This window comes from Episyrphus balteatus, chromosome 1 (genome assembly GCF_945859705.1).
Source record: "Episyrphus balteatus chromosome 1, idEpiBalt1.1, whole genome shotgun sequence".
NCBI lineage: Eukaryota > Metazoa > Arthropoda > Insecta > Diptera > Syrphidae > Episyrphus > Episyrphus balteatus.
This window is the reverse complement of record NC_079134.1, coordinates 170,006,778-170,019,367: the sequence shown is the minus strand read 5'-3', so window position 1 is coordinate 170,019,367 and position 12,590 is coordinate 170,006,778. Positions and strand designations below refer to the sequence as shown.

General features: G+C 30.2%; 1 protein-coding gene across 2 annotated transcripts; it reads right to left on the bottom strand.

Annotated features, from left to right (window-relative positions):
• Positions 1-6,026: 6,026 nt before the first annotated feature.
• LOC129906686 (putative inorganic phosphate cotransporter) lies at positions 6,027-7,937 on the bottom strand. 2 transcript variants are annotated; one of them, XM_055982570.1, is made up of 4 exons: positions 7,681-7,937; positions 7,484-7,626; positions 6,365-7,429; positions 6,027-6,295 (listed from the first exon to the last, which is right to left on the bottom strand). In XM_055982570.1, exons 1-4 carry the CDS (start codon positions 7,697-7,699, stop codon positions 6,068-6,070), a joined length of 1,455 nt encoding a protein of 484 aa, XP_055838545.1. In that variant the 5' UTR covers positions 7,700-7,937; the 3' UTR covers positions 6,027-6,067. The 2 variants fall into 2 exon arrangements, with proteins under 2 accessions (XP_055838545.1, XP_055838546.1); XM_055982571.1 differs by having other exon boundaries at positions 7,484-7,623; positions 7,681-7,935.
• Positions 7,938-12,590: the final 4,653 nt, after the last annotated feature.

Genomic DNA, 12,590 nt, shown 5'->3' with positions numbered 1-12,590 from the left:
AACTTTTATCACACCCCTACAGCAAAAGGTGCATAGCCGAATTCGCGTATAACATTGCTCTGGAATTTTCCCAATAGCCAAGTTCAATGAAATTTGTAGCTAAGCTTTCGGCGCACTGTATAAATATTTATTATTTATGTATAAAGCCGGCTAATCAAAGAAGCGTTCGTGTGATAAAAAATCCACAAAAAAATTGTCTTGAAAATTTTTCCTCTTGTTCGTATCATGACTGCTCAAACGCTTTCACATGCATTTTTTTTATACAAAAGGGTTTAAATAGAAATAATTGATTATGTAGCAACATTTTCACAACACCAAATTCTCAAAATTTCATTTCGAAAAAAGACTGACCAGACTGGTTAGGGCCGTTTTTTTTTTAATAAAATTGGCGCAAATTGTTAAATGATTAAGTTAAATGCTGAAGTCATTTGAGTTAAATTTCAATACCTATTTCAGTATTAAGTTTACTACTTGTAATACGAAAATTATTAGAAAATAAGCTCCGTGTGTTAAATTCGAACCTTGTGTTGAATTTTAATACCGCTGTATTAGATTTTAATATAATTGTATTACATTTTAATATAATTGTGTTAAAATACAATACAAATTTATTAAAAACTAATATAAAAAGTATTAAATTTTAATACAAGAATATCAAGGGGCACGGTAGTGCCCAGCCAAGTTCTCTAGCTACTTTGGCACTACATCCTTATTTACAGGAAAAAACTTAGGCCATTTTCGACCCTCCTCTAACTTCCACACCAAAGATGCTAGAAATTTCAAACTCGCTACATTTATTGAACTTGTCAAAACCAAACTCCTCACAAAATTTCAGCCTTTTACGATGAGTAGTTTCTGAGATATAGGGCTTCAAAAATCGCAAAAACCGTAACTGACTGACTGACTCACTCACTCACTGACAGATCATCAAAATTATGGAGAACTTCCCGTTAACGTAGAAACTTGAAATTTTACACGGTGATAGAGCTTGTGGTGTAAACAAAGGGAAAAATCGAAAATTTGAGATTTTCAATTCAGGGGCGTGGCATCCGCCCATTTCCGCTGAAATATCATCAAATATTATAGAGCACTTCTGATTATCGTAGAATCTTGAAATTTGGTAGAATGGTAGAGCTGGTAGTTTATACAAAGGAAAAATTTAAAGTTTGAGAATTTCAGCCAGGGGGCGTGGCAACCGCCCATTTTCACTGAATTTTCATCAAATATAGAGATTTTCAATTCTACAGCCATACCTTGCAAAAAGTAGTGAAATCACAACAAAAACATTACTGTTAAAAAAGGAGCCAAGTTCTCCTATGTTGAAATTATGCTGGCACAAAAAGTACTGAGATGTAAAAGTGTACCAAGTTCTAAAGTTTGGGTTCAAATTCGTATCAATAAAATTTTGATTGTTTACTTGGCAATCTTTGAAATAACTTTAAAAATCGGTAATTAAAAGAAAAATTGTCAAGAGAACAATCAAAATTTTATTGATACGAATTTGAACCCAAACTTTAGAACTTGGTACACTTTTACATCTCAGTACTTTTTGTGCCAGCATAATTTCAACATAGGAGAACTTGGCTCCTTTTTTAACAGTAATGTTTTTGTTGTGATTATATTTTAATCAAACGACAGCAGCAGCCATTTTAAAAAAGAAAAACATCCATTGTTTGAAGTACCTTTAAAAAAAAAAAAATTTAATCAAAAATTGTAAATTTGTACTAATTTAAAGGCGCCTTTTTCGAAGCATACATTTCAGATAAATTTTGATCGGCAGTAAAATTTTACATGCCTCAGTTTCTGAAACAGATGAAATAGAGACAATAATATCACCATTATTATATTATTTGTGATTAATACTTATATTTTAGAAACGAATACATTTGATTTACTTTCAATACATTCGGCATTGAATTGAAATATATTTGTAATATCTTTTAATAAAATTCTTATTAGAAATTAATATAAAAAGATTAAATTTTAGTATGTTTAGTGTCGTTAAATAAACAAGGATTTCTGTTGATCAAATATTTAAAATGGGTTGGGGTCAAAATTCTGCCGGGGTCAAAATTCTTTTGTCAAAATTCTGCTTTCAAAATTCTCCTTTACAAAATTCTGCTTTCAAAATTCTACTTTTCAAAATTCTGTTTTTCAAAAGTCTGTTTTTCAAAATTCTGCTTTTCATAATTCTGTTTTTCATTAAAAAAGGGTTTGGAAAATGTTCAAAAGCGCGCGCTTTTTAACATTTTCCAAACCCTTTTTTAATTTTTTGCAAAATTCTGTAAAATCATCTTCTTGAAAAATTATCTGTTTATTTGATTACTTACCTACATAATTTGCATCCTTTGAATGTATATTAATTTTTGTTTTATAAATGAATAAATTTGAAAATATTAAGAAAAGGTTTTGAATACTAAACATTTCCGAAAATAACTCAAAATTTTTTAATTTGTCAAATAAAGATGAATACTCAAAAATTTGAATAAGAAAAGGAATATCTTGTATTAAACAACATCGGTTCCAATAATTTATAGATTTTATTTGAAAGAAAGTCAGTCTATGCATTTTAAAAAATATTTGCGACACTTAAACAAAAAAATTTAGGAAAGTGCCAATGTTGAATTATTACATTAATGAGGTGTATTTTTCTTTAGTCAGCGCATATGCTATAAAAAAAAAACAGAATTGGCAGAATTTTTTTGTTCAAGTATAATGCTGGCAGAATTTTTAAAAGCAGAATTTTAAAAAGCAGAATTTTGAAAAGCAGAATAGAAAAGAAGGAGAATTTTGAAAAACAGAATTTTCTTTAAAAAAGCAGAATTTTGAAAAGCAGAATTTTGAAGCCAAAATTTGGACCCGATCCCATTTAAAATAAATCCCAATTTTTTGTTTTTTTTTTTTAACATTTCTGTATAAAAAATTAATATCAATTTAGATACAAGAATCAACTATATTAAAAATATACGAAAATTATGAAGACATTTTTTTTTTTAGTTAAGGATATTAAAAGAAGGTTATTGTATCGCATTAGTCTTAAATAATGATTCCCCAGTCGCGACTCAGTTTTCTTAATTATCAGGGGTGGAATCGTGTAAGCTGATTTTTGATAGTTGATATTATATTTTTTTGACCTTTTCAGCTGACACCTATTTTGGTGTCAATTTGATACAATTTAACATTTGTAGCATATTTTTTTCATGGTTTTCGTGGTGCTTTTACTATGTTTGGGAAAAAGTGAATATTTTTGTGCCTTTGCAATTATTTTAAGCCTACAAAATTAAAATAAAGTAAATGATTATGAAATAGAAAATAAAAGAGTCAGGCTTGAGGAACAAATTAAATTATATTTTACCTCCTCGACTCGAAGTAATGTGCAATCATACCTTTGTACACAAGAAAAATAATTTCAAAATAATATTTTGTGTTTTTAATAACCTCGTAAAAAATTTTCGAATAACATAATATACTTTTTTGAGTATATTCAACATATAGATATTAAAAGTTATAAATTATTATTTTAAGCGTTTTAAAAAATTTAAACTTATGTTTTTAATAATTGTCTTCGCAATTATTGTAGCTATGGAAGTGAAAAAATGAAACGCTTCATCGGTTATTTTGGAATTTACTGACGTTTGACAGATTTCAAACCCAAGTGATACCAAGTAAACCAAAATTAAAAATGATCTCAAAATGATCACCTTACACAGATGGATAATAGTAGACTATCAAATTTGATAGTAAAAAATATGATAGTCAAATATCATTTTAGCCGATTCCACCCCAGATTTTATCTGACAAACTTTCTTGATTTATTCAAAAAGTTTTTGATCAAAACTACAAATTATGACAAACAAACAAAAAAAAAATAAATAAAAAATCAAAAACCAAAATGTTTAGTACCTTAATAGCCCAGGGAAATTAGTAAATTAAATCGCATTTTTCGAGGGACAAAATTTTTTTCATGGAATGTGTTCGGGTGGTTGTCCTTATCATAAAAGTCAATTTGTTGGGATAATTGGAGGTTGGGAACAGCCGCCATCTTGGAAAAGAGATTGGTATCGTTTTTAATGAATAGCTCCATTGTTATTCATTTTAACAAAAACTGGCAAAGGTAAGACTTATTAACAATAAAATTATCTAAAAAACCATATACAAAACAATTCCGTGAATTGATTAAATAAAATTTTATAGTTGGTCAAAGTGCGTGTTTGTATAGCAAGGTTGGGGCAAAATGACATTTGTTCATATATCTGACGAACTTTTGATTTGTTTGGATAATTCTGCAAAAATGAATTATTGTATTTATAATTATCTATAAAATGAGACCACAATCGTTATTGTAACCATCATATTGTAGAAGTAATCTAACTCCGAAACTCTCCATGTACTAGTCAAAAGTGAGAAAAAAGCTAGTTTTTTGCTAGTAGGCCGAGAAAATTTTGGGAGTAGAGGTACAACCAAAATATAAGTACGCAGTTTTGCAGCCATACGCGTCTTAATATCGATTTCAAATTTCTTACAACTCTAATTTTGTGCTTTATACGGTTTTCGGGGGGTTAAATAACTTAAGTTTTCCACTTAATAAGAATGGGCTAAATTTATACTTTTTGAAATTATAAATATACAAGCTGGTGCTTTATTATTTTTCCTAAATCTAGACACCCCAATCTTGAGGATGTGACCAATAGAACTCAAGATATAAGTTGTTGATGCGATTATGTTTTAGAGGCTTTTTTGTTTAGATTTTGTTTGTTTATTTGAATTGAAAAGCGTGATATGGTTAGTTAAAAAAGCTTATATCCTGAGTTCTATTAACCCGATCGCAGAGATTGAGGTGTCCAGATTTAGGAAAAATGATAGAGCATCAGCTTTTATATTTATAATTGGAAATAAGATAAATTTAGCCCATTCACATTAAGTGGAAAACTTAAGTTATTTAACCCCCCGAAAACCGTATAAAGCACAAAATCAGAGTTGTCAGACATTTGAAATCGATATTAAGGCGCGTATGGCTGCAAAACTGCGTACTTATATTTTGGTTGTACCTCTACTCCCAAAATTTTCTCGGCCTACTAGCAAAAAACTAGCTTTTTTCTCACTTTTGACTAGTACATGGAGAGTTTCGGAGTTAGATTACTTCTACAATATGATGGTTACAATAACGATTGTGGTCTCATTTTATAGATAATTATAAATACAATAATTCATTTTTGAAGAATTATCCAAACAAATCAAAAGTTCGTCAGATATATGAACAAATGTCATTTTGCCCCAACCTTGTGATACAAACACGCACTTTGACCAACTATAAAATTTTATTTAATCAACTCACGGAATTGTTTTGTATATGGTTTTTTAGATAATTTTATTGTTAATAAGTCTTACCTTTGTCAGTTTTTGTTAAAATGAATAACAATGGAGCTATTCATTAAAAACGATACCAATCTCTTTTCCAAGATGGCGGCTGTTCCCAACCTCCAATTATCCCAACAAATTGACTTTTATGATAAGGACAACCACCCGAACACATTCCATGAAAAAAATTTTGTCCCGCGAAAAATGCGATTTCATGCCCATATTTTGACTAATTTCCCTGAGCTATAAAACCATATTAACATAACAGAACTTGGAATTATTTAACACCCATTTTCAATTTTAATAAGAACATCTTGCAAACCTGGCATACAAATATTGATTTTGGTCACACGATTTCATGAGAATCAACAAGAACGAACATTTTTTTAACACGACTTTAGTTGTTAAAGATGTTCTGGAAACTAGTCCAAGCAGAGATTGCTTTGGATGTAAAAAGCAATTTCTGTTTGGAATTTTGTACTTCCCTGAATCTGGAGTTTTTGTATTTCTGAGTTTAGAAGCCATTCGAAGTTCTTAAATATTCTGTCTGATTAATGTATCATGTGCTGTTCGATTGAAATTCTGAAACGTAAATGACATTTTCAGTTCCAAGTCATTTACTTGGAAATTGTTAGGACCTTGTAAAGCAAGCCTTTATTTTCTTTTAATAAGTTTCAGTCTTTTATTTTCTCTTAAGAACTATAAAAAATTATTTTATTACCACAGAAGGTTTCTCAATAAGTCCATTCAATTCTGACTTATTAAAATCTTCTTCTCGATTTATTTCTAATTTTATTTGCTCTTGATTTGACTTCAAAAAATTTTCATCATTCCATGGTTGCCTTTCAGTTGTACCAAATATTAGAAATTGTAAATTTCCAAAGAAAAATATCAACCCAGCCACTGTAAATACAATTTGCCATTGAAAACGATCATTCTAAAAAAAAGAAAAATTTATATTAAACACTTTTAGACCTTGAAAAAGTAAAAAAAAAACACATCTTACCGTATCACTAACAACAAAACCTTTAAACAAAGGTGCAATTATTGAAGCTACACCTTTCATAGTAACCAATATTGATCCAAGAAATGCGGCATGATTTGGTGCAAGTTCAATATTATTCATTCCACTTCCAACTGTTACACCTGCATTTATACCAACAATAATAACCATTAGAACAATGGCTAATTCTTTTTGATTTTCATCCAAAAATCCAACCCAAATTAATGCTCCAGCTGGAATCCACATTGCAAGTGTATTTATAATCTTTTTTGCAATATTGATTGAATATTTCTTGATAAGAATATTATAAAAGAAGAGATAAATAAATGACATCACGAAAACTGCCACAAAAGGAAGCGACGAAAAAATCGAGTTACTCCTTATGTCCATATGCAAAATGCCATTCATATATAACGGAATCTCAAGTAATATAGTAACATAACCCCAATATCCAGCTGAATGCATAGCAACACAAGACAAAAATGCAGGTGATGTAAAAATAGCTTTCCAAGGAATCGGAACCTTGCGTTGGGCGCCATCTGTTTTAATTTGTGATTTTAAAATAAACTCCTTCTCATCGGGACTGATGAATTTTGATGTGGCTGGAGTACTTTCTCCATAAATCTGCCACATCACATTCCAAGCTATTCCAAGTCCACCAGCAAAATAAGATATCCCAGGCCAACCCCAACTTGATTTGGCAATAAAGCCAGATGTGAACATGGCTAAAATAATACCAACTGAAACACCATTGTAAGATAAGGCTCCCAAGCGAGTAACTTCATTGGGTGGTGCCCAATTTGCCAAATGTTGGGACACACATGGAAAGAATATGCCTTGAAACATGCCTTGAAAAAGTCTGATAACGCAGTAAAGCTCCCATCCTCCGTAGGGAATGCTTATAGGTGTTAAAAGACTCAAAATAGATGTTCCAAAAGTCGATAAAGCCATAGTTGTTTTAACTCCAAATTTGCGACACATAAAACTTCCAGGAATTATGGTTAAAGTTGCACCAATATTTGCACCGCTAATTATGTAGGAAATGATTTTTTCATTCCATTTGTACTCCTATAAGCAAAAGGGATTTAAGTCTTCCTGAGGAATTAGAGGAATTTTACTTACTGGAAAATCAGGATTAGCAGATTTTGCATTTGTCATAGCAACGAGTGCAAAGGAGCAATTTATACGGCCCATAAAATTAAGAAGATAACAGAGAAACACCATAAAAGTCTGGACATGTCGAACACCAAGACGCTGAGGAGCTGCTTTAAGGCGAAAAATTAAAATATTTAAAAAAACACTTAATTACATTAAATTACTTTTCTTTGTTATTGGCATTTTATTTTCCAAATAACCCCAAGGCGCCCAAATATAAAATTTCTTCAACTTTTATGTTGGTTTAACCCAATGAAGTTATTTACTCAGACTGAATGCACACAACACAACACAACTCAATCGCAGAATCAAGCAATTTAAAATTGAATTGATAAGACCGAAACGGATATCACATACTGAAGATAGGTATAATCAGTTAAATAAAAACAAAAATTTAATGATATAAATAAATTATTATAGATGCGCGTATCTTAAAGAAATTATAGCTACTAATTCATGCCATACAATGTGAAGTATATCCGAAGCTACACTTTGTAGCTTGTGTTTAGAAAAAAAAAAATACTATTGTCTAGCTGTTTGCTCAAATGCCTAATGCAATAAAATGCACTTAATGGTCGCACGTTCTTGCTGTTAGTGTTCGCAGCTTTGGTAGATAAATTAAAATTACATTGGAAATACAAAAACTTCGTTGCTTGTTTCGACTAATCGTAGGTAATAACCGAACAATTGAAGCCCAGAAAATTTAAAAGCTTGACGAACATTCTTTGTTTTGTGTACGTTAAGTAAGGTGGTGTTTATTTTGATAAATTTTACTTTCATGAAACCAATACTCGCCCATAGTTAGACTTCACAATGATTGTTGTCAATAATCTAATATAGGTATGTACGAAAAATTTAATTTCCGCTGCGTGCACTAGACGCAAAAAAGCTATCTAGCATTGTATGTAGTTTTAGATCTTACCGTTATGATAGAACGCAGCAGAACACAATGAGTTATTTTGACTTAAATCGTGGTCATAAATGAAATTTCTCGCCCAGGATCAAGCTTATGTCACATAACAGGTAGATAACCAGGCTACTTTTTATTAAAGTCTGTCTATAAATTGGTCAAGCCGGAATTTGCACTATAAAAAAAGTGAATATTCTAATTGGTATTTTTTTTAACTTAAAAGTGATTTTGGTGTTAAATTTTGAAATGGATATGGACAGTCAATTTAGGTATGGTATTCTAAAAAAATTAAATTGTATCGTTGTTTTTTTTAAACATTAGAGTTTTTAAAATAGCACAACACTTCGAAACATGGTCTAACCTACAGTGCTGCTAAAAACATTCCGGATTTTTTTGTCATTTTAATCAAATAAAATTTTATAACACAAAACTAAAACAAACAATTGTTTTAGTATTTTTGCTAGGTCGTTTATATATCAGTTAAGCAATTTCAACAGAAAATAATGACCTTTAACACATACAAAAAAATTAAAAATTGAAAAATGAAGTAAAGCCAGAATTTCGGTTGTGAAAAACTAACCGGATTTTTTAATGTTTATGTTCAAAGTTAATATTTTGTTAAGAAACCTTTGTTTTCGAAAACTGCTCGGCACCAACGAGGCTTGGACTCGGCCAAATTAAATAAAATAGAACTAGGAATATGCTCCTAGTCATTTTTCAAAGCTCAAAGTACGTTAGTTGCTGAGGTGTGCTTTTTCTTCTCTACCTGTCACTTAAAGATGGCTCACAAATTTTCAATGGGGTTTAAGTCGGATAATTGTTACGGCTATTCCAAGCCAGGAGTATTGTTATCCCGGAACTACTGTTTTACGATCTTTTAAGAATTTTTGGCTTCATAACGTGCAGGTAGAGCCAATGTAAAGGCATTTCTTTCTCCTTTTATGGAGCCATTATCGACTCCAACATCTCTCCATTCTGGAAATGATCCATAATTCCGTTGATTTGGTGTAACGGGGTAGAGCCTGCAGCTAGAAAAACCCCAAACTATCAATCATCCTCTGCTGTACTTCACGGTAGGGAGCATATTGTTTTGGTTTCAAACATGTCCATGCTGGAGCGCCTGGCTGCCATTTTATAATCGGAATAGAACAAATTAAAATTGCTTTTATCATTGAAAAACATATTTTTCCGTTTTGTTATCGAGCAATTCAGATGATTTTTTGTAAATACAACCATGATGAAGTATTTTTATTTTAAAATTTAAAGTTCTTCTTAAGATCCTTTAATTGCCTACCTTTTTAGACAATGCTTAGTATTAAGGAATTAATTTTTTTCCGAGCGGAAAGAGATTAAGACCAAATCTCTCAAAGCCTTCCTTACTGTACTTTATGTTGAAGACAGATTACGCTCCTCACAAATAGTTTAAGAAGTCGCAAACGGATCTTTTATCAAAGAACTCTTTATTCGCCTATCAGTTTTTAGGGATATTTTGTTATGGCATCCACCCCAGTGATCTGCTTCAACTGATTTTTCTCTTTTCTACTTTTTGACGATATCATACTCACTTGACGTTGTAATTTACTACATCCCAAAGGGATAACTTTTGTTTTATTTCGGTTTGAATGTGTTCTACGACTTAGTAACGAATTTTATGACTAAAATGAGTTTTTTCCGTTATTCCATTAAATAATTTATACAATTCACAAAGCTTACAACTTTGTTTGTCACCACAAACAAAAATTTTACAGCAATGGCGCTTAAAACCGTTACCTCAACACCGAGAATCGAAATCCTTGAAAAATCCGGTTAGTTTTGCACAGACTAAATTCTGACTTTCCTTCATTTTTCAATTTTTTAAATTTTTGAATGTATTAAAGAACATTTTTTTGTGTTCAAATTCCTTAACTAATATATTAACGATCTAGAAAAAATATTAAAACGATATTTTGTTCCAGTTTTGTGTTATAAAATTTCATTTGATGAAAATGACAAAAAAATCCGGAATGTTTTTCACAGCACTGTATATATTACACTGGTCTACAAAATTTAATTATTTTTTTGGTGCGGACACTATAGTATACTTTCTATAGGTTTTTGATGTTATGAACTCGAATCTGAAGTCAAAAATATCCTATCGGCTCTCATTTTTGACATATTACCCTTAGAAAGTTCAAAAAAATCGTTTTTTGACTTATTTTGAAGTTAACAAGATTTTCCCAACATGAAACAAAATATACTTTTCTGAAGGTTTTCGGTGTGTTGAACTCGAATCTGAAGTCAAAAATATCCTATCAGTTCCCGTTACCGTTAGAAAATGCAAAAAAACGTTTTTTTTTTTACCAATTTTGATGATAAGCCATACCTAATTTGAAAAAATTTTTTTAAATATAAATCATAAATCTATAAGAACTATTTTTCTGACCTGTTTAATAATTTGCAATATCTTTTATACTGCCCGAGATATCTTAAGATGAAATAAGTGTGTTTTTACTAAAAAAGGAGATGAAAACGTGATTTCTGTTTGATACATTACAATAAGCCAAAAAACTGACGATATCTCGAACAATAAAAAAGATATCGAAAAGATTTAAACAGATCTTGAAAGTAGGAAAATAGTTCTTATATAAATCGTTATAATTTATATTAAAAAAAAATGTCTTCACATAAAAGCATAACCTCAAAAGTAGTATTTTTACATCTTCTGACGGTATTATTTCAAAAACGGGAGCTGATAGGATATATCTGACTTCAGATTCGAATTCATCTCACCGAAAACCTAAAGAAAAGTATATCTTAGTCTAGGCACCAAAAACCTTGTAGACCTGTGTTATTAAACTGTTGGATATGTAGAACAATCTTGAATTTCAAGAGTTAATATTTAAATGCAATTAAAAAAAAAAAAAAAACAAAATTAGGAAAAAAATATGTTTCAGTTTTTTTTTTAATTTTTTAGGAACTTTGATATTTATTAGAATGGAGTCTTTAGTATTTCACTTAACACTACCAGGTCATTAAATAGTGATAAGAAAATGTCACTAATATTGCAAAATTTTATACAAAATCAATTAAATAAATAATCGAGAGGTAAGTGGGTAAGCACTCAAGTAAGGTAAAACTATAGAATACGCCCCACTTTTTTTGAATCTTTAATAAAACAAAAAAAAAAAAGGAAATTAATAGTTTTTTTGGTAAATATAAAAAGTATAGTCTTTTTTCTTACTTTTGGCATATTCATATGTACCTACTAAAATAGGTTAGCATATATTATATATAAATCGTTTAAAAAAAGTTCAAGTGGGGCGTTTTGTAACTCATTTGCTGGGTAAAACGCCCCACACCAGTGACAAAACGCCCCTAAGGAAAAAGTAGGTACAAATGTATTAAATTAGAAAAATTAAATTATTTGATTTTGGAATATAGAATTTTGCGATGCTTTGCGGCCGCAAATGTTGCAATCTGGTATGTATACATGGTAAAAAACTCGTACAACGCCATATGGCAAAATATGCGCTGAAAACTAAACTTCTTTAAAAACGGTCCTCTAATAATTTTCGTTTTTTATCTATTTGTTCTTTTCTTAACCACAACAGCTCAGAAAAAGTTTTTAATTCATTTAAATTAATTTGTATTTAAAAATTGTTTTTTTTAATTCACTCAGTTTGTTTATTTTTTTTTTTAATTACTTTCAGTAGCCTTTTTTATGAAATAAAACTATTTTTTTTTATTAAAATAAACTGGGCTTTAATAAAAAGCACAAAAAATTAATACTCATTAACGTGTTTTTTTGACTTAAATGATATGAAAGTGTAAAAAACAACTTAAAAAACGAAGAAAATTGTGTTTGATGCAAAATTGTTTAAAAACGGTTGTCCGCAGAAAAAAAAGTTTTGAGACAAACTTAAACTGTAATAAAGAGAGCAAAAATCATAAAAACCGTGGTAAGTCGACAACGGGACGAAAACGAGAAAATTACCTCTTAAGTTTTTCGACTTAAAATTACCTCAGGAATCTATGGTTTTCATTTGGGGCGGTGACTGTGGGACACCCTGTATATCAATTTGATATGGTCTTTATACTTTTTTAAAAAATGAAATTTTGTCTGCGCTCTCGGCAATATGTTTTGGTGCCAAATTTTTGTTTTGCAGTTTTTTTCTTTTCGGGGCA